Raw genomic sequence first — 18,317 nt, 5'->3', positions numbered from 1 at the left:
TGGTGGTTTTCCCAAGGATTTCATACATGATAATAAATTCAGGGTCTCTCTTTTCGCACCTTGGCTATTCAACAAGTTTCCTTTTTATTTTTATGTCATTTAGAAAGTAGCTGAAGCTAAACCCATTTTTTTCTCTGTAAATTATTGTTTGTTTTATAATATATCATTTATTTTGAGAAACGTTTTCAGTCAGTTTTCATCACACAGTGAAATTGGTTCTGGTGATGAAGACTCTGGCGCCCTCTTGTGGTCTCAGTACATTTTCTGATTTCTTTTTTCTTTTTTTTATTTAGCCAGACAAGCATGCATCAATGTGAATGGACTGCACTTTTCTTCTCTTTCCTTTTTCAAATGTAATTTACATTTTAAACATTTGTTGAATGTATTAAAATTGTTTGCAAAACTAACCAGAATCTCTCCCCTAATAGTATTAGCATGCAACATACATTATAAGCCTGTATAGTGCTTGGCTTGTTGCGTTCCAGTATAACTTTCAGCTTTTATATGTTTTTACTCAAATGATTAAATCCATTAATCAGTAGGTCTATAAATGTACTGTTAGGCTAGAAACAAGCAATAAAATTGAGAGAAAGTTAGAGAAAACTGCATAAATAAACAAAGCATACAAAACTGCAGGCTCTTAACCTTATCTCTATGTCTAGAAATAACACAGAGTTACTGAAGTCCATTCACCCCACTTCAAAGTGAATAAGTGGAAAAAACTGACCACTTTTCTTATGCCAACAAAATGAAAATGAGGGCCAGTCAGATATGACTCCCTCCACATTGGCTAGGGGGAACTGAACTGGGAGGAGTTCAAAGTACCACAGTTCAGCTGCTTTCCTCCTCGTACACATTGGAAGAGAAAAGAAGTGATGACAGAAGACAGAAAGGACATGCAGCTGCCTTCTTTCTGATCCCAATAAGGTGATAAACCTGTATCGGTTTTTGTTCTGGAGAATGAAACCTGCACAGGAGAAGCGTTCCTGCATAGAAGAAGAGCTGAAATGAAGCAAAGTGATTAAACATTTGGGGAAACAAGCAAGGTAAGAGCTTAATGAAGCTGTGCATGGAGGAAAAGCTGCCAAGTTTAACCTCCAGCCTCTAGTAAGAAAGCCTCACATAGTTCAGCAATATTGTGTTCCAAAATAAATAACTTTTTTTTTTTTTTTTACTGACAATTTCTTGCTGAAAACTACACTGAAAAATGTATGCAACCATTTTTGGTACCTACTTAATCATATCTAGTTACTTTAACACAATTGTTTTATGTACTACCATACTAACATGAAGCAAAATAAAACTGGGTTAAAGTAATTAAATATGATTAAGTAAATGCCAGAAACAGTTGCTTTATTTTTTTCAGTTTTCCCGTTCTTATTTCAGTGGGCTCCAAGTTCTTGATAAGTTTAAGAAAACTGGAAAAGAAACAAATATTATCATTATAGAACTGAGTGAAGAGAAATTAACTCTTGTTGTTTCAATAGATACAATTTGCTACTCTGGTGGAAACAGTTTCAGTTAAAATTGTGGGATTTTCCACTTCTCTGGCCCACAGAAGCCACCAGATAGATTTTTGTTTCTGTTCCAAGTTATAGATCTAGCAGTAAGAGTAATTAAACATGATTATCTCAGATGATGCAAAATCTCATCATCAGTCCCTAAGAGGTTGTTGCACCCCTGTGCTGCCCTGATCTTTTCCTGTTTTATCTTTTCCTCCTTAGCTGCTGGCTTCTTCAGTATTCCTAAATGTTTAATTTCTTTTCCATTCAAATTGTAAGGTAGCATAAACAGTCTGAAAATAAAGAGATTTCTCTGTCTTCTGGCTAAGAAAAACTCAAAGATAATTTATGGAGAGCAGAAAAATGCTGAAAAAAATCTATTTAAAGTAGGAATATGTAAGATATAACACTTTTAAATAACTAATTTTACATTTGAAGAAAAAAATTTGAAAAAAATGCAAAGGTCAGACATACTCTGTTTTTTTAAAACTATTATAATAATATATAATTAGCTTCTAAACACCAAAAAAGAGAAAAAAAGGTTTAAAAATATAGAAGACTTATTATTCTTATATCTCTTTATACGCAAAGCAGCAGATTTTAGCATTAAGTCTAACAAGTGCATCCAGGTTGTTTATTCGAAATATACACAAAATCAAGATTCTGTTTTTGTTTACTGAAGGTGAAGATGCTGGCTGTTGATATGTCCATGTGGATGATCCTTCCTGTCAGCCTGCCAGTCTTCACCATCACAGGAATATGGGTCATGTGAGTATATTGAGACTGTTATTCACAGATGCTATTATTTGGTTTGGATCATAAAAGAAAGGCAACAAATATATCATAATCTAATTTCATCAATTAGTACCTTAAAAAAGTACAGCAGTTTGTAACTAAAAGGCTGACATTAATAGCTGGCTCTCTGGCAGCAGAGATCAAGGGAGGAAATTCCTCCCTATCAGGCACAGAAATTAACTTTTTTGTTTTGCTTTAGACTCTAGAACTGACTGCTGTACTTTATTCTTTGCTGTCACTGTGCTGGTTAAAATACAACCATTAATCCTTAACTAAATTTAATGAGTGAAGATGCCTCAGGGTGTGTTGTCTTTCTCATAGTATGCAGAGACATAACTATTTCCAATCACATTTTATGTAAACGTGGAGAAGAAAAGATTGAGGATTCATATTGCACAAAAAACAACAGAAGAATAAATGGATCTTGGTCCGATTTACCGACTTAAAAAATCTTGTTTTTTCTTTTTATTCTACTCATTTGAAACTAAACATTATTGTCTTTTTCCTTTGCAGATATGCCATGGCTCTCTACAACCAGCATGTATGCCCTGTGCACAACTGGTAAAAACAAACACAATCAGTTATAATAATAATGATAATAATAACAACAATAATAATTATAATAATACTGTAAAGTAAATCAGACCTTTTGTGAGTCCTCAGGTTTATGTAATTTTATGAAGGTCAAGAGCCCAACAACACTGAAGCAGAGGGTTTAAACAGACTATTATTTTGTGCATTTTAGCAGCCAGTTTGTTGTAGCTTTTTTATTTTATTATTCTCTAAAAAAAGAGATCAGATTTTTTTTTATTATTATTACAACTGAAGGATCTATTTGTCATATTTAAGGCAAAATAATGAAGCCAGCTTTCTCTCCTGTCTGCACAAATGGAGCATAAGTTTATGATTCTCTTTGATTTGGTTCCATACACTGCCTACCATTTATTTTATTTGAATTCAATTTAAAGCGTAACTCCCTTTATCATTAATGAAATGAGGGAGTTCTGGGAAAATATCATGTTTTAAAAGCTATGGTGAAGCTTGAATGCATTATCAGCAGATATAAAAATAAACAAATGTAGGTTGGCATGCGGTCTGGATCTTTTCGGCTTTCAAACGGTGAAAATGAGTCATGAAAAGAGAATATCTCGCTTCTAGACCTGTTTATTTTCTGAGCGATCTTTTGTAAACACACACTAACAAGCCCTCTCTCCTAATTAGATCGGAAAACTTAATTCAAAAAATGAGGAAATAAAAAGAAAAAAAGAAATCCTTGCAGTTTAAAGACAAATGTTGGTAAGACAGTGAACTCTTCAGGATGTTCAGGAGTATCAGGAGCAAATGCTATCTGTAATTGACATTTAGTCATTCCTTGCACTATTTTTGCACATCACAATCACTTTACTTGGATTCATAGTTATACATATATTTATATTTTTATTATTAAAGTACTTCTGATTCTGATAAACCAAAGGTTAGAAAATGTGAAAAATGTAAGCAGATGATTTTTTTTTAAAAGAAAGGAACTTTTTAACATCCATAGGAGAATGTGACTGTAGCAACAGTTCCCTGAGAGTTTAGTGAGGAAAGTTATTTATTTTAGTTTTTTTTGTTTCGTTATCTGGAATAGGCATGAGCATTCAGGACCTTATTGATAGTAACAATGAAAGCAGTTTGGAGTATCAGGAGCAAATGCTATTGTCTCCTTAAGTTCTTTGAACATGATCATGATAGTTGAGGCTTTATATATATAATACATTCGAGGCAGAAACTGAAAATGAAAAAGTTTGGTGTTTAGTCTTGTTTCTACACTACAAAAAAAAAAAAACATAATGTAGTGGGATCACACCAGTGCAAATTCTCAGTCATCCAGGTCATGACACAGGTTTAAATCAGAGGCATCCGGTCTTTTGCTCAGAGTTTCACATCAAAAACTCAAATAAAACCAGTGTAATTTTCATACCATGCAAGCGGGACAGGATGCAGTTAATTCCAGGCCTTTCTCGTGCACAACCTTTAAGAAAAAATTAGAATATGGTTTGTGGACTTTGATTATCATTTATTTCTGACTGATCAGCAGCAGTGAGTTTCCCAAGTGTGAAACTCCTTAAGTTTACAAAAACATGTTCTGTCTGGTTCCCAGTGTACAGAAATTAAAACTGCCTATTCAAAAAGTTTGATTATAAAAATTTTTTTCTAACAACAAACAACTAGTAGACTTAGAGCTTGAATAAAAAATATTAAAGAAAGTCTCTTTTACATCATGTCTAAATAGAGAAGTATCAAATGATAGCCCAATATCCAACGATACAAAAATAGAAACAACCTTTTTCTGTTGAAAACTCATCAAGAACTTCTGTGTCTGTAATAAAACTAGTATATCAAATAAACATCAAGAGAAAATCTCTATAAAAAAGATATTTGGTTAATTTTCTACTGTTGTTTACATAAAATGTGACGCCAAGTGTTCAAGTTAATTTTCTACCCATTAACAGTGTCTTCAATCATTTGTGTCTTTTACATTTTCTGCATAATATAATGTTTTATTATGAACCTTTGAGGGAAAAATATAACTGGAGTTTGGAGTCATTTTCTTCCCCTTTGAACATTTTGGTTGTGTCTCATCTGTTGGAATTAGGGAGATGTTTGATGCACACTGGGGTCCTGATCATCAGACAGTTTGCCTATCTTAGGTGCAAACATATTTGTACATATAAAGCAGATTTTCAAAGAAGTTGCAAAGTAATTTGGATTTGCAGTTAGCTGTTTGTTGAGCTGAACCAAATCGATTTGCACGTCTTAACATTTGCACAGTAATCTTTGTAGATCACTTGTAACTAGGCCAATTATTGCACCGACTAATTGCATGTGAAATCTAGTATCCCTTATTTGCAATTTTGAACATTCAGGCCCTATATGTAGAGACCTCCTGAAACCATTGGGTATAATGTGAGAAAAGCATTTATCTCTCGAAAATCCAACTTTTCATTGAAGTAAATCTACTACATGTCTAATCCATAGCCACCTATGGAGTTGACAATACAACACCTTTATTTATAATGGAATTTTAAAAGTTATGCAATTCAAAGTCTGAGGAATTTTTTTTTTAAAGTGGCACAATTATTGGTACACCTAGCAATTACTTAAATAAAAAAAATAGAAGTTAAAATGGCAATATTTGTTTTTTTACAGATTTTTAATAATGTTTGCAGATCCAACCAAAAATATTTCAAACATTATTGAAAAATATAGATTTAAATTACATTTTTAATTTGGCTAGAATCCTCATCTGACTATAGGTAATATTTAGTTTTAATTCAAGAAATAATATTTAGGGTTTTGAAAAAGCTTAGCCAAAATATGTGAAGGGAGCTGAAGATGAGGGTGATGGCAAGGAGGCCTTCTAGTTCTAGTATCTTCAAACAAGATATCAGGATACCAAAAAAATAAATAAATAAATTTATAAAATACTGGATATGAAAGAAAACAACAAAATTCCAATGGAAAATATACAAAAGCAGCTTAGCAATCATAAGAAGCTTTCAATTGAAAGAATCCTTTTTTATACACTGCAAATAAATCAATATTTCTTAAATTAGGTGTATTTAACTTTAATTTTAATAGGTAAATAAGATGATTTGCCAATGGAATGAGGATTTTTACACTTAAAATAAGGTAGTTAGATAATATACACTTGAAATAAGACAATGAAATAGTTTTTTTCTCATAAATTGTCTTCTTCTATTGGCAAAGTGTCTCACTTAGCTCCTCGATTCAAGACATAATGTACTTATTTTGAGAAAAATGACTTTTTCAAGTGTAACAGTGACTCACGTCTTCTTTTCTGCCAGAGACAAACTGATTGTTTTACATACATTATTCTAATTATACTAAATCTTTTAATCGTCCTTTAAACCATTATAAACCACTGTACAAGCCAGATGGATGATTTTAGAGATAAAGCTTTTAACAATAAACAATGCAAGTAAGAAAAACCCCTAATAATTAACAGACTGAAATTTTAAAGAAAGAAATCCTGGGGTCTTTGACTAAAATAGGAATTCAGGTCCACAACTGGTTTGAATATCCATATTTTTTGGTAAATTATGTTAATAACTGCTAATACATTATCCAAACTGTTAATTATAATCATTAATGGCTGGTAGCATTTAATCACAATGATCTAAAACATGCATATGTTGTAGATTAATTTAGAGAACAAAGACACATTTTTAGATTAGAATTGATTATATAAATATTTTATTATTAATAATAATAATAATAATAATAATAATAATAATAATAATAATAATAATAATAATAATAATAATAATAATAATAATAATAATAATAATAATAATAATAATATTTACACAACTCTCAAAATGTCTGAAAGGACACAGTGGGCCAAGCACCCAACTCTGTGGTGCCCCAAAAAATGAACTGATGTGTACAATTTATCACTAACAAGTACAATCCAACCAGTTTTTCTACTGCAACTAAAAAAGTATGCATTTGAAGGCTTCTAATGTATCTTTATCAGGTTACTGTATCTCTAAAACATCTTCATAGTTGTGTGTCTTTGCAGGTTGTATAATGAGTCCTGTGAAGAACAGCTTCCTTCACAAATTGAACCTGAATTGTGCTGCACCCTGGACAACATACCACTTATCAGGTCAGTGGTGTCAAGCTCCTTATGTAAAAACTTGACCTCTATGTGATGCGTATTTACATACAGTGCCACAGTTTTTATTTGACTTTAATGCTATGCATTTTAGTATGGATGGTTGGATGCAAAGATAGAAGGCTTGATATTAAGGAGAACCCTTTTATTTTCAGGTAGAACATGCAAACTCTGTTTAGTATTTGAACCCAGGAACTTTTTTTATACAAGACAACGGTGCAAAGGATTTTTTTCACTTGCAAATATTGTTTCCACAAAAATAAAATAAAATAAAATTAGGCTAGAGGATAGCAGCGTGCAGATTTGCTTGGCTCTCTGAACTGCAATTACAGCAGCATCAACTTGGGTAGGATGTCATTTTAAGTTCCAAACTTTGAGTAAATTAAATTAGTTCTAAAGCAAAACAATCCTGGATGAGATGATGGACCTTTGCAGCTCCACTGGAACTGGAGCTCTCGTTGTGCGTAGTAGATCCTTTACCAGTCTTTAAGAAACCAGTGCAGAATGCAAACAGTGATTTTCTCCTAGCAAAGGAATTAAAACCGAGTTGATGTTGGACACATTTCCAGCGTTTTTATTCCAAATGCAGAAGTGAGCTCATGTAATGATGTGGTTTGTTCATACTTCTCATATTGCTGCTATAGAGATATCTCCCTATATGCTCACTAAGTCCAACTAATTTAAAATCAGACACAGATATTGTTACAGAGCTGCTTTAATTTCATGACTGTATATAAGTGCTGCTCATGGTGATTGAATCTATAACTGACTAAACCTGGTTTTATTGCAGTAAATGTGGAACTCTACCACCTGAAAGCTGCTTCTTCAGCCTCATATGCAGCACAGGAGCCTTTATGGGTAAGCGTCTTTAACAATTAATGTTAAAGTGATGCACATTTTAAAGTGTGTGAACAGAATTCATACACATCAAACAGCTCAGACTTGTTTTCCCAGCTGCAACCCCAGCCTAAACTTCTCACCCCAGAATCCAATGATAGATCCAAATCTTACTGCAATACATAAAGGGGAAATATGTACTCTATTCTTTGGAAGGGGCTCTTTTATTGCCCTGCATGAACCACAAACATTTCCTCACAGGACAAAAGGGGCAACCTTTCCCTCCCACTGTGTGCCACAACTTCTTAAAACCATCTATTTTGGGTGGTCGTCTCCATGTGCAGGACCGATTGTTCTCTGTGTATGCTGAGTTTTTTTTTTTTTTTGAATCTCCAGCTGGAGATACGGTCCAAATATCTTTTTTGTTGTTGTTTTTATAGAGAGTCCTACAAGATGAATTGGAAGACATAGCTGAGAAGATACAGGAGCTTTATAAAACACTCTATAAAGATAATAATGTCTTGCTCTGAAGATTTGGTCAAAGGAGCATAGTCATGCTATATGACGCTACTCTAAATGCCTAAAAAAGACCAAAAGCCTTTTGATTGATATAAAACAGGGTTATATTCACCAAACATCCATCCTTATAGAGTATTGATAGTCAATTTTAGCCTAAATAGAATTCCAGCACCAAGCTCAATGACCAGACATAAAAAGACATGGCGCCATCTGCATCACCATCAGTACCGCAGAACTACAACTAAGCTAAATGGTGGAAATAGGAAACTACATGAAAGTTGCTTGTCTCTGAGGCATTATTGGGCCTCAGGGAAAAGCTACAGCTTAGCATGGTCAAAAATAAATGGGATTTAATAAAATTAACCGATCTACAGCAGATGTTATATATACATACATATATATATATATATATATATATATATATATATATATATATATATATATATATATATATATACAGTATATATATATATATATATATATATATATATGAAGAAAAAATATTTAAAAATATTAGAAAGTTATCTTTGTCTGCCAGTTTTGCACCTTACTTTCAGAAGCACTAAATAAGATGCAAAAAGCTGAAGCCAGAGATGAGTTTTAGATTTAGAGATTCATTTTGCACATGGTAAATGTTTAGGTTTGCATGCCCTATGAATCTGTGTGGTTTGGTCATTGCAATATATGATATAAAAGGTTAGCACGCACTGACAGATAAAATTGCAAATAAAATCACTTTGTCCCTTATTTAAAGATCTGCTCAGTACATACAAACCTATTTTAAAGATCAGGCCTATAATCTGCCTGCTTACTGAACAGTGTTCACTTTCCCTTTAAGTTCAAAGCTGAATATTTGCACCTTTAGGAACCTGGAAATTGTTCCCAAAAATGGCCCAGACTTTTAGATTGTCTTACTGATTTCATTTTTTATGGTGGGGATTTTCATGCGATATCACACAGGGAAATAGCCTGTGTGAGGACTCCCCATCAACGGTTAATACCATACTGAGTTGCTTTATGTAAACATCTGACTTCGAAGAAATATCAGGGGGAGAAGGGGGGACATTTTGTTAGGACCACAAACCCCCCTGTTATGCGTTTATGTGTTAGACTGACAATGTACAGCATGAACAACAGAGGTGAAAGAAAAAGATGCATATTTTTAAAAGTTTTCATAAATCTGAAAAAGTTTGGCTTTCATTCATATTTAAAGTTCTGAAATCCACAAATACTTTTCATTTTACTTGACAAATACCTGCTTCCTCTTATTATTCTATAACATGTAATCCCAATAAAGAAAGTTGGTATGCACCAACATGTTAAATGTTTGAAGGGATGAACACTTTATCCAGACAAAACAGCTGTTTGTAAACAGCTGTTCACCAAACTATTTCTGTTCTCTGAAAAAGTCCGGAGGGCATTTCTTTCCAGGTATTAAAACTATTTACTCCTTCTATTTGCATAAACAATCCAGGGTTTCTAAAGTTTTTTTTTTTAATTACCTAAAAGTTGTGGCGTTCATGCAAATTTGAAGAACGGTCAGTCGTACAGGTCATTGTGCTGTATATCTGCCTCTTCGTATGCTGAATATAGCCACACCTCGAATGCAGACCCCATGCCAGTTTTCCCTTGACTGCCAAAAGCGAACCGCTGCGTTCACTGCTGGACTCCCAACAGGAACGTCCAAACAGGTGCTCTCAGCAGTTTGCAGCATGAAGAGCTCCAGATGTGAACATTGTCTCTGCTGTGAAGCTTTGATGGAGCAGTTTGATAAACATACACCAGGAATCTGCAGCATCAGGTCACACTGCAGGGGCAGCTCATTTACAGAATCTATCAGGCTGGAGTCACTTTAAACATTTTCTTTAAAGTGACTCCAGCCTTAATAATGATGATATTATTATCATCATTATTAAATTAACAAGAAGGTGCTGCAGAGGAAGGATAGATAGGAATAGGAAACATTGGGCAACAAAAACAGAAGCAACACTGACAATGAAAAGGTATATGATGGCATGCTTTTATGAATTAAACTGTGTGTTTGATTTTCTTTTCAGTGATGCTAATCACTCTTCTGCATTACGCTCGCGTGATAGAGAGACACCAGAACAGTGTTCTGAATATAGCCAGCCTCTCCACTGGATGGATCTGCGCTGCTGGTCTCACCATGGTGGGAAACTTCCAGGTAACTGACCACCGATGATGTCATAGTTTATCTTTGGACCTTTAGCAGAGAAGCACAGAGCCTGTAAAAATTGTGCTGTGGGGTCACCTTTGCTCCCAGCTGTATCTGTGTCTGTAACCATTCAATGAATGTAAATTAGAGTAACAAAGGTGAGTCGTTCTGAATTCTTCAGGCTTCCAGAAGTCTGCCCAAGATTTAAAGGGTTTAACAGTTTAATTCAAATTGCAATATAAAAATTAAAAGGTATTGAAAGCAAAAGGACAAAGTGAGAAAAATATAATACAGCTCATTTCACCTTTAGGACATTTAAAATGTTTTCCACTTTTGATTTTATATAGATAAAAAAAAAACTAATCTGTTGGAGGGGGAAAAAAAGCTGTAATAACTGTTTACATATTGTAACTCTGCACTAGTGCAAACTACTTCTCTAAGCACCTGCATTCAGTCTACTTGGGTACTTACCTGCTATTTTACATCTTTGTGAATGTGGTAAACATGTAATAAAGCTTTCCTAGTAAGATTTTTTAAACATTAACATCCTTTAGCTAAGGCCACGTTTTGCAAAAAATGTGTAAAATAAATAAACCGACCTCCTTGTATAGATGTACCAGTCAGGATAAGGATTAAACACAGTAATCAATAAGTCCAGACCGTCAGCATTTCACCCGTATTGATAAAGACGTCAACAGTGAAACTGATTAGGAAGACCGTAGAGTCTAAGTATCTTAAGATCAACACAAAATGACCTGTGGTGGTGGCATGCTTTGGTATTGGCTCCATGGTAGTAGATTAAAACGACTGTTTGAACAAGTTTTATTCTGGTTTATCCAGGATTAGAGACCTCTAACTGATACTAGAGTGATATTTAAGCTAGAACTGCCACTGAGATGCATTATTCTTTGTTTAGTACTGGTCGTGACCTATGTTCTACTTATGTCTAGTCTGAAGAGTGTTGCATGATGGAACCTTTCTAAAATAAAAACCTTGCAGGTCTGGGCATAATCTGACAAAACTTATAAGATATCCCATGATCTGATGAAAATACATTTACATTTTTGCAATATTTTTGCATATTGGCAAAATAAAACCATACCCACTGTCAAACATGGCAATTGCAAAAATGTCTTGGATAAAATTAGATGTTTTTTTGTTGTTGTTTGAATCATCACCAGCTCTAAGTCCTAGTCTTTTGGACCCAAATCCATAATATCTGCTAGAAAGCTGGAGATGAGGGAAGATATGTTTTAGCAACATCAGAGGTAAATCTGACAGTTACCTGAAGGGGCCAGTGGACAAAAAAAAAAAGACTTTACATGCTAAAACATTGATAACTTTTGCAGAGCAGCCTCACTTTTTTATGCATGAAGACAACTGATGGATGCTACAGAGGCATTAATGCACGTTATCTTGTGCTCACTTTAAAAAGTGGCTCCTACAAAAGTGCAAAACTATCTAAACATCTATAGAGTTACATCATTTCTGCACAGACTTTAATCTCACTGTTATTCACACCACTTCCGGCTTTTGTGCTGTTGGCTTATTTGGAAGTTGATGTTTGATGTTTTTCTGAAAGACCTTCCAAGTCTGTTGCATAGGGTGATGTTATATAATAATATGGCAGTTGATTAATGTAATTAATATACATTTATTATAAATTTTTGAATTTTTGACCTCATGTCTGGTTACCAAATCATTTAAAATGATTTTTGATGACAAAAAGTAAGAGACTGCAACAAGATTACAAAATACTTCCATAAAATCCTGTCTTTCTTTTGACAATAATAAAACATTTTTCATTATTGTTTCTTTTGACAATCAAATGAAACAATAATAAAAAATGTTTCCCGTGTGCCCAGAAGATATTGGAGGCATGAGAATAGAAGTTTTAAAGATAAAACAGGAACAGATTTTATGTCTCAAAGGCTGCCACTAAATGCTGCAGAGATTGATAACTCTCTCCTATCACATTCCCATGAAGATTCTGGTGTGTGCTGACTGCTGAGCCCATCTAGTGTTCTCCATTGTCCATTCTCTGTAGACCTTCCAAAGTAAATCTTCTTTCATGTTGTTTGCTCAGTCTGAAAACACCCTTGGTGTGGTGGGATTTTAAAAGCAACTTCACTGTAAGGAGTTGAGCATAGCTGTGAGGATAGGCAGATTTACTGAGGCTCATACGTGCCTCCCTTCACTCAGTCATTAGAATTAAGCATCTTGTAGTTTGGGTCCATTTAGACCAAAGGAGTGTCTTATGTCGTGTACAAATTGGTCTTTTAATAAACTTGCTTTTTTGCTTTATGCCCACATTTTTATACTATACATATTCAACTTTGATTATTATAGCAAGCAACTACAAGCAGATTGAACAATTTCTCAATATGTTTATTGAGTATAAAACTAAATAAACAAACCCTGGCTCAAGAAAATCAAAATAGTTTTGTTGTTAAACATGTAAAAAAGGAATCACGAGTCTTGTTTTAGGGTATTGTTTAAATAAGAAGGTGTTATACTGCAACTCTCATTTGTCTGACTACATGTAATCTTGTTAAGACCCAAAAACAAATTATTTTTATTTTATTTTGAAAGACTCCTCCAATTAATTATATAAATAATTATTCAAAATCACTTCATAATCTGATTTCCTATTTAATAAAGTTTGCGTTGTTATTCACTGCTCAAAGTTAACTGTTGAGATGCTTATTCTTATGATACATGATGCTAGAATCTGTTGTTTAACTTTTGCATTATTAGAAGTAAAAGTGGCAGCAGTATTAAAATTTAGCAATCTTTGTAGCTATAAGTAGCTTTTAAATACCCTAAACTGCAGTCTTAACTCACTATGTGATGTCTAATCAGATTGCTTAATGCAATGGCAAAATAAAAACGAAGAAGGCTCATAGCAAGTAAAGTTTATTTTTATGTCTCTTTAGAATAAAATTATTTGTTCTATTTCAGGTGGATTTTGCCAAAGTTCTCCATTATATTGGAGCTGGGGTTGCCTTCCCATCAAGTTTGCTGTTTGCGTGTTTCCAAGCGGCGCTAACCTACAGACTGGCTAAAACCCAGGAGGAGTACTGGGTGGGTCACATACGAGCAGGGATGGCTCTGCTAGCACTAATCACACTGGTGCTCAGTATCCTTTGTGTGTAATTTTACATTTTCCTCCAATTTCTGCCTCTTCTTGAGCCGTTTGATCAACAGATTTTGTTGCTAAGACTCTTTTTGTGGTCAAGTTATACAGCAGATATTCTTTTATTTATTTATTTTTTAATCATCCGATACTGCAGTGTTAAATACTTTGAAAGAAAAGAAACAAAATCCTAACACTATCATTGCTGCTTCAGAGATAATTAACCTCTTTTAACATAACCCACTGATGGAGAACTAACTGCTTCACATACAAGTAAAACAATATTAAAATTTAATAAATGAAAAATTATTAACTTTCTTCATTGTGCTTTTGCACAAGTGACATATAGAGAACTTTTCTAATGTCATCCTGAGCTGTCTAATCCTTCAGGGTCTATATTTTTACAACTTACAGTTAAAGTTAGATTTGAAATAAATTCTCTTGCAAGTAGGGGTGTGGGAAAAAAATCAATTTGGCAATACATCACGATTTTCGGCTGCCTGATAATATCGATCTTTCAGTTCCTATTATTCATTAAAAAAAAATTAAAAAACAAAATTTTTTACCTAACAATGATGGAATAGGGGCTACCTCTGCACCGCCACTCTGGCAGATCAAGCTGTGGAGTCCTTTTCCTGTGCGTCACAGCACCATATCTGTAGTTGAGGCAGTAACAGTGATGTGGACTAACTCAAACCCAAACAACATGGATACCAAAATAACTAAATGATCAATATCGTCTGATGATCATTTACAGTACTTGCTTTTTATCCATTAATCTAATTTTCATTGTTGGGAAAAATATCACAATATATAGTGATATCACAATATCGTGATAATATATTGTGACTCAAGTATCGTGGTATGTATCGTATCGCAACACCTATGCCAATACTCACCCCTACTTGCAACTCAGGAGAGTTTAGCTTAAAGTGGTGCAGTGCCAGCTGATCTGGAATATGCTCAAACCAGGCTAAGATAGCAGTTGTTATTGCCATCTCAGATAAAATGGCCTTGGATGAGATTTATGTAACTTTATGGATTACTGGTTTGTTTGAGATAATCAACTCTCCTTAACCCTACCATTACCAGGTGGAGTTTTTTTCTGCCAGGAGAGTTTCGTCCTGCAGCACACCTCTGCCATCTTCGAGTGGGTCTACTGCATGATCATCATGCTCTTCTATGGGACGTTTGCGTTTGAATTTGGGGGCATATCAGCTGACACGCTGATTGCCCTCTCGAGAGGAGGGGGACTTTCCAGCTTTTCCCTCTCTGGGCACAAACCGGAGATCAGTGGGGGATCCAGCCACCTCCAGGCAGAAAACCTGTCCGTCCTGTAACTGAAAGGTGCTGGATGTCTCTGTGTAAAACACAGAAGACCAAAGTTAGGTTTATGTTGGACATTCAGTGTCTCAGAGCCAATGGCACTAAATAACACTTTTTTCTCTATTTGTTGCAATTTTTTTACATTGCAATAAAATTGGATATCTGTGTTTCAGACACTCCCTTGGTGAGCAGTTGCTGACTTGTCCAATGCCTGGGGAGCTTTATCCAGATAAAGACCCTAAATGGCTTAACTGCTCTGCTATAAAAATGCACGATATAAGTTCTTTGCTGAAGACAGAGGCCGTTACGATTTACACGTGGACATTCCTCAGTGTTTGTTTTATTTCCTCCTTATATAATGCTCACCCCTTGAATCCTCAGCTGGAGTCGCTTTCATCTGAACAAACGTCTTGAAAATGTGCCTTTAGAAGTTTCTCAGAGTTTAGATGTTCAGACTCAGCTCCTCTATACTGTTTTCATTCAGAAAGTTCTGTTACATCACCAGTTTTTAATCCTTTCCAGTCACTGTAAGGTGAGTTTTTTTTTTTTTTTTTTTTTTTTGACTAAACTTTCAGACAATAGGTGGATGTAACTGGGTGCCAAGAATAATTTTCTTTTATCTTAAGTGGATTGTCCACAAAAATATATACCATAGTGGTGTTCATGGCAAACAGCTCATCTATTCAATGTCTTAGTTTATTATATGCAAGTTATTGCAACATATTGCAGAGATAGCTGCCTCATTTTTGTATATAAGCTCAGCTCGGTTGTATATTTGATCTCATCAGCTTTTTTATCAAAAAAGGTAGTTTAAGCAGCATATGAGAAAATAATGCAGTTTTCTATATCCTACCGAAATATGTTCAATTCAATTCAGATTTATTTATATAGCACCAATTCACAAAACATGTCATCTGAAGGCACTTTACAGAGACAATTCAACCAGATCATACTTTAAAGGTCTCATATTGTGGATCTTGGCGGTTGTTAGTATGCAATGCAAACCTCCTAAGTTACTTACTGAGTTGAATCCTGTTGTAGATTGTGGGGATGGACTGTTATTTGGCTCCACTAGGAAGGGAGCAAACTGTTCTTTGAAAAAATTTAAATTGAACTTTATTGATCTCACAATGGAGAACTTTCTGCAATTAAACAATTAATTTTAAGGAGCACTGGGCTGCCACTGTGCAGCACCTGGGAGGGTTAAGGGTCTTGCTCAGAGACCCAGAGTGGCAGTTCGTGGGAGTGGGTTTCAAACTCACAACCTCAGGATTCCAATGCCCTAACCACTAGGCCACCACTCCCTTAAAGCAATTGTGAAGCAAATCAAGTTCAGGAAGCACCTTTGTTTTTGGCTGGCATTGGGTATAAACTATTCCACACTGAAGTGTGTGTCTTGTTGTGTATTGAGCCTCTATTAAAAGGTTAGATCAAATCCAGTTGTGGAGATTCCTTTTTTCTACGATATAACACATATTACTTTATAACAGAATTGCAATATTTGTACTTCCTTTAGTTTTTCATAGATAGAAGGATAGAAGAATAGAATAGGATAGAATAGAATTGTCACGGTTTGTTTGGAGGTTTTTAATGAGGACCCAGGTGCAGAGGCTGACAGGCAGAGGTGAGCTCTTAAAAGGTTGGATTAAAGATCAGGCAGCAAAAACAGGAATCCAAAAATCCAACTTAAAAATGTTAAACAAAAACAGGTATCCAAAAATCCTACATAAAAATCAAACACAAACCAGAACCATTGAGACATTAAGGGAAAACCATCAAGGAGCCAGGGTGAGAAAAGGTAAGACAAGGAACCAGCAAAGAGGGACTGCAGAGGGAGTGTATTTATGGCTGACTGAACAAAGCTAGGACTAATGAGCTGATAAGGAGCAGGTGTGACTAGAGTTGATGAGGAAGCCGAGGGAAAATAACACAAGGGGGCAACAGAGGACAGACAGAAAAACCTAAGTAACTAAAATGAATCCAGACACACGGCTAGACTTGAAACTGAAAACTTAGAGAAAAACAACAGAACCAAGATCGTTACAAGAATAGAAAAGAATAGAACAGAATTGAATTGAATTTAAAATCCCTTTATTGTCCCACAATGGGGAAATTCTGGTGTTTAAAGCAGCAAAAAGATTACAGAAAAATGTGGACCTTAGAAAAATGTATAAGAATAACCTACTTGTGAAGAGTTAAACGATAAACAATATAATAATGTACTGTGAAGTATTTTTACAATATAAAACTGTGCACCTTAAGAAAAAAAACAATATACAGCTATGGACATTTTTTACAGTACTGGATATTTGAAAATGGCAGCGAGATCAGAAATGTTCAAAATGACAGCAGCATGTTATTTAACTGACTAAGATAGAAACTATACAAACTCAGGATGAATGTAACATCAGCATGAATGAAAGAATCAAAATTGTGCACATACTATCGATGTATGATATATTGTTGTTGGCATCAGCTGTTATTAGTCACTTTTTATACATTAATGTTTTTGAGCCCTTTATAAATAATGTACTATAAGGTATCAGTCTAACGATCTAAATATCAACATCAGTGTATTTTGGTTCTCTTGTGTCTTCAGCAGCAGGAAGGCATTCAATAAATACATAGAAGTACCTAATGGAAGCTTTCAGGTCGCCTAACTGCATGTCCATCAGCCACCACAAATAGAGTGTCCCTACCAACTTGTATCACAAAGTTACACCCTTAAAACCAGAACAGGGAGAAGTTAAAGGTAATGAAATAAGCTAAAAGCTCTTTAGATGGGGCAATAGCCATATCGATTCCATTTGAAAGGGGAAGGAAAATCATTTAAGAGTAAAGAAACAGAAATGTGGCAAAAAGGGTTGAATAATGTGGAGAAAAAAATGTGTTTGTATAACAATATATTGTAAAATCAATATTAGTGACAAATATTAGTGAGAAAAATAGATGGGAAGAAATAATAATGACTGGATTAAGATTAGGTCATACGTATCTAAATTAAATTATATATTTAACTGGTAAAAAGAAATATTGATAAATGTGAGGGAGGTAGACGGAAATAAACAGTATAAAGGATGAAATTTAAACAAAATAATATAATGGCAGGCCATGAATGGATTCTGAAAGGATTACTGGGGCTGGAGGGTAACGAAATGGGCATGTATTCCATAAAGCATGTATTTATCTTTATGAAAAATAGAATGTAGGGATGTGTTCAGAAGATAGTAGGAAAAAGAAGAAATGGAAGACGAAATAGGACGAGTGATAACAAGGTTAGGATTTGGGCATACAGGACTTAATTATACACTTTTCAACATTCAAAAGCATACTACTGGCAAA

The 18,317-nt window shown here is 34.5% G+C and overlaps 1 protein-coding gene across 2 annotated transcripts; it reads left to right on the top strand.

Annotated features, from left to right (window-relative positions):
* The first annotated feature begins 820 nt into the window (after positions 1 to 820).
* LOC119775932 (transmembrane protein 150A-like) lies at positions 821 to 16,410 on the top strand. 2 transcript variants are annotated; one of them, XM_038274092.1, is made up of 8 exons: positions 821 to 1,046; positions 2,185 to 2,270; positions 2,811 to 2,858; positions 6,886 to 6,972; positions 7,772 to 7,839; positions 10,395 to 10,522; positions 13,475 to 13,652; positions 14,739 to 16,410. In XM_038274092.1, the coding sequence occupies exons 2-8, from the start codon at positions 2,191 to 2,193 to the stop codon at positions 14,987 to 14,989; spliced, it is 840 nt and encodes a 279-aa protein (XP_038130020.1). In that variant the 5' UTR covers positions 821 to 1,046; positions 2,185 to 2,190; the 3' UTR covers positions 14,990 to 16,410. The 2 variants fall into 2 exon arrangements, with proteins under 2 accessions (XP_038130020.1, XP_038130021.1); XM_038274093.1 differs by having other exon boundaries at positions 825 to 1,046; positions 14,742 to 16,410.
* The last annotated feature ends 1,907 nt before the right edge of the window (positions 16,411 to 18,317 follow it).

This window comes from Cyprinodon tularosa, unplaced genomic scaffold (assembly GCF_016077235.1).
Source record: "Cyprinodon tularosa strain WSP-4 unplaced genomic scaffold, ASM1607723v1 ctg90, whole genome shotgun sequence".
In the NCBI taxonomy this organism is placed as follows: Eukaryota; Metazoa; Chordata; class Actinopteri; order Cyprinodontiformes; family Cyprinodontidae; genus Cyprinodon; species Cyprinodon tularosa.
Note: the sequence above shows the minus strand (reverse complement) of the source record. Positions and strands in the feature narration are given on the sequence as shown.